The 2832-nt window shown below is 35.2% G+C and overlaps 1 protein-coding gene across 1 annotated transcript; it reads right to left on the bottom strand.

Annotated features, from left to right (window-relative positions):
* Window positions 1-277: 277 nt before the first annotated feature.
* Window positions 278-2594, bottom strand: LOC145005538 (uncharacterized). Its single transcript, XM_078964624.1, has 2 exons — window positions 2359-2594; window positions 278-1621 (listed from the first exon to the last, which is right to left on the bottom strand). Exon 2 carries the CDS (start codon window positions 1607-1609, stop codon window positions 473-475), a length of 1137 nt encoding a protein of 378 aa, XP_078820750.1. The 5' UTR covers window positions 1610-1621; window positions 2359-2594; the 3' UTR covers window positions 278-472.
* Window positions 2595-2832: the final 238 nt, after the last annotated feature.

Genomic DNA, 2832 nt, shown 5'->3' with positions numbered 1-2832 from the left:
TAAAATATATAAATGTATTATAAAATTTAAAAAACAAAAAGATAACTGAAAAAATTCGATGTTTTAAATATTTAAAACTGTAAATACGATACTTACATTTTTACGCTAAGCAAATACTATATTTTGTTGTTTCACAACATATACAAAATTCACCCTATAAAAGTAGCAGAACATCGGATTGTTGAATTATTTGAAATTACATTCTCCATAAGCATATGAAAAACGATCTTTCATCTTCTCATACACCATACAATCCATAGAAATAACGACATCAAAATCACATACATTACGTTACGGATTTGATTCCTGATAAGCAATTGCATATTCAACAAAATTCCATCCACAAAAGAAAACTATAAACTGAAATACAAAATGACAGTAATGTAAAAACCAAACCACGTGAAAAAAGTCTAAGATATGTGTCTCTACTCTCTACCATAAAGTCAAAGATAAACGACACTATTGTATGCGATCAAACATTGAAACATTCATCCAAGAAATACCACATTTTTGCATTGAAAAACCCATCCTTTTCCTCTTTATCATTAACAGCATATCTCCCATATTGTGAACGAATATCATCCCACATCTCTCTAAGTGTAATAGTATTACCCCCCATAAATGTGTTAAGAAAGAATGCATACTTTTCTCCTTTCTCTTCACGTGACACCCATTTCATCTCCCCAAAATCAAGCTCACGAATCTTGAATGGATGTTCTGAAAACTGATCTATCACACAAAGTCCTTCACCAGACTTGACAAACCTCGGAAATTTGAAATCTTGCTTCTTAAAACTCTCGGTTTTGAGTAAAATCAGTTTAGGCTTTGGATAGAGTTCCATTTCACATAGCCTCACTACTTCATCTTCATCTGATCGAGAGTGTTTAGAGCTCACTAAAGTATATATCTTCCCCTTGAAAGCATGTAAATCAGAGATTTCAAAACGGGTGGCAATTTTAGTCCATTCTCGTGTACCCGCTATACAAAACCATATTTCTTGATGGCATATATTCAACACAACAAGCACCCACTCGGACATTGAAGGTGAAAAGACAAGAATAGCCCTGAAAAACCCAGGGCAACAAAACACACCGTAGACAGGGACACGAGGGTAATGAGGGACATCAGGGAAATGAAGTTCATGCCTTGTGATAAGATTCACAAGCCAACAGTCGAAAGTCTTCTCATTGAACAAAATCAAGTAACCACTGGTTACCCCTATACACCTCCCCCCATGAGCAAAATAGGGAAGGGTAATTTTGTACTTTCTTCCTTCAACCATGTCCTCTAAGTAGTACTCATTCTCATTAGTGTTGGAAGAGATGATAGATATGGACATGGGTGGTTTGGACACCATAAAACTCTTCTTGTTACAGACTGCAGATGATCTCCATGACTTGCAAACTCCACTAAATGAAAGAAAATCAACGACTCCAAGTCGTGTCATGACTAAAAGAAGAACATCATGAGGAGGATTAGACCAAGATGACACACCATTGTTGTCACGAGTCTTGATTTTCTCCATTTGAGCACCAGATGCATCATCATGCTTTTTCTTTCTGTTCATTCTTCTTCTCTTACTCATCAGAAAATTGAACATTCGAGGCATTGTTAAATGCAACTTCCACATAAAATACACGAAAAAAAACACCAGATATTAATTAGAACAGTTTCCAATAGATGCATATACATAGATTGCTAGCTGATTTGAAAAATTATTCTAAATCATCCAAACCCAAGTTCATTTTAACCAACAAAGATTTTGGAAACTCAAGCTAAAATGACCCGATTTTATCTGGTTCTTGTTGCTAAATACATATCTTACAGACAATTCATCCTAGATCATAGAGCTCAAATATACAGATTGGAAATTAGCAGTTGTTGATGAAAGGAATGCTGTTAATGAGAATAGTACTTAGAAACTGTAGATGTTACCAGCATACCAAATTGAATCAAAGCATAGAAAATCTAACAAAGCATCAAAAACTAAATACTCATCTTACAGAAAATTCACCCTAGATCGCTACGATTTCCTGAGGACTTTCAAGACAAACAAAATCGTCTCATGCAAGACGAACAAACGAGGATCATAAACTAACACTGTGAAGCATTTACTACTTGTACGGTACAATATACAATCAAGCATCAGCGATATTATAGAAGAAAGAGAGAAAGAACGAACCAACTATCAGTAAGAAATAAATACTTCCTTTACAGCTTCTATTGTTCGTATTTTTTGATATCGATCTTCAAAACAGAGATAATAGGAAGAAGAAGAAGAAGAAGAAGAAGAAGAAGCAAGGGTTTCGTCGCAAGAGAGGAGAAAAAGGAACGCAAGGGTTTTTTCGTTTCCACTACCTTCTTCAGAAGAGATCGATTCGCCGGAAGAGAGCGATCGCGGTGTTGTTTTTTCACTGTTGTCGTCGGAAGATAGCGATTCGCCGGAGATACCAGGAGAGAGCGATTCCTCAAACACTACAGACCTTCACTGCCTTTGGCCGGCATTCCACCACCTGTGTGAGTTGGATAAAGAAGAGAGGAGAGAGGGGCAAATGCTGGAACCCTATCAGGTGTGTTGATTGTATGATTTTTTATTTAGATTCTTCTTCTTTTTTAACTAAAAGCATTTCAGGGTGTTGTGGTATGATTTTAATTTAATTTCTTTTTTTAACTAAAAAATCCAGTAATATCGGAAGAAACGGCTGTTAACTAAAAAATATTACAGTCGTTAGTCATATTACGGGCAGTTGTAAGTAAAATGGTCACGTTAAAAGGTAATATTGAATTTATAAATTTATATTAACAAAATATAAATGACATTTTAAACTAAAA

The sequence above is a fragment of the Lactuca saligna genome, chromosome 7, assembly GCF_052625555.1.
Source record: "Lactuca saligna cultivar CGN05327 chromosome 7, ASM5262555v1, whole genome shotgun sequence".
Classification (NCBI taxonomy): Eukaryota; Viridiplantae; Streptophyta; class Magnoliopsida; order Asterales; family Asteraceae; genus Lactuca; species Lactuca saligna.
Note: the sequence above shows the minus strand (reverse complement) of the source record. Positions and strands in the feature narration are given on the sequence as shown.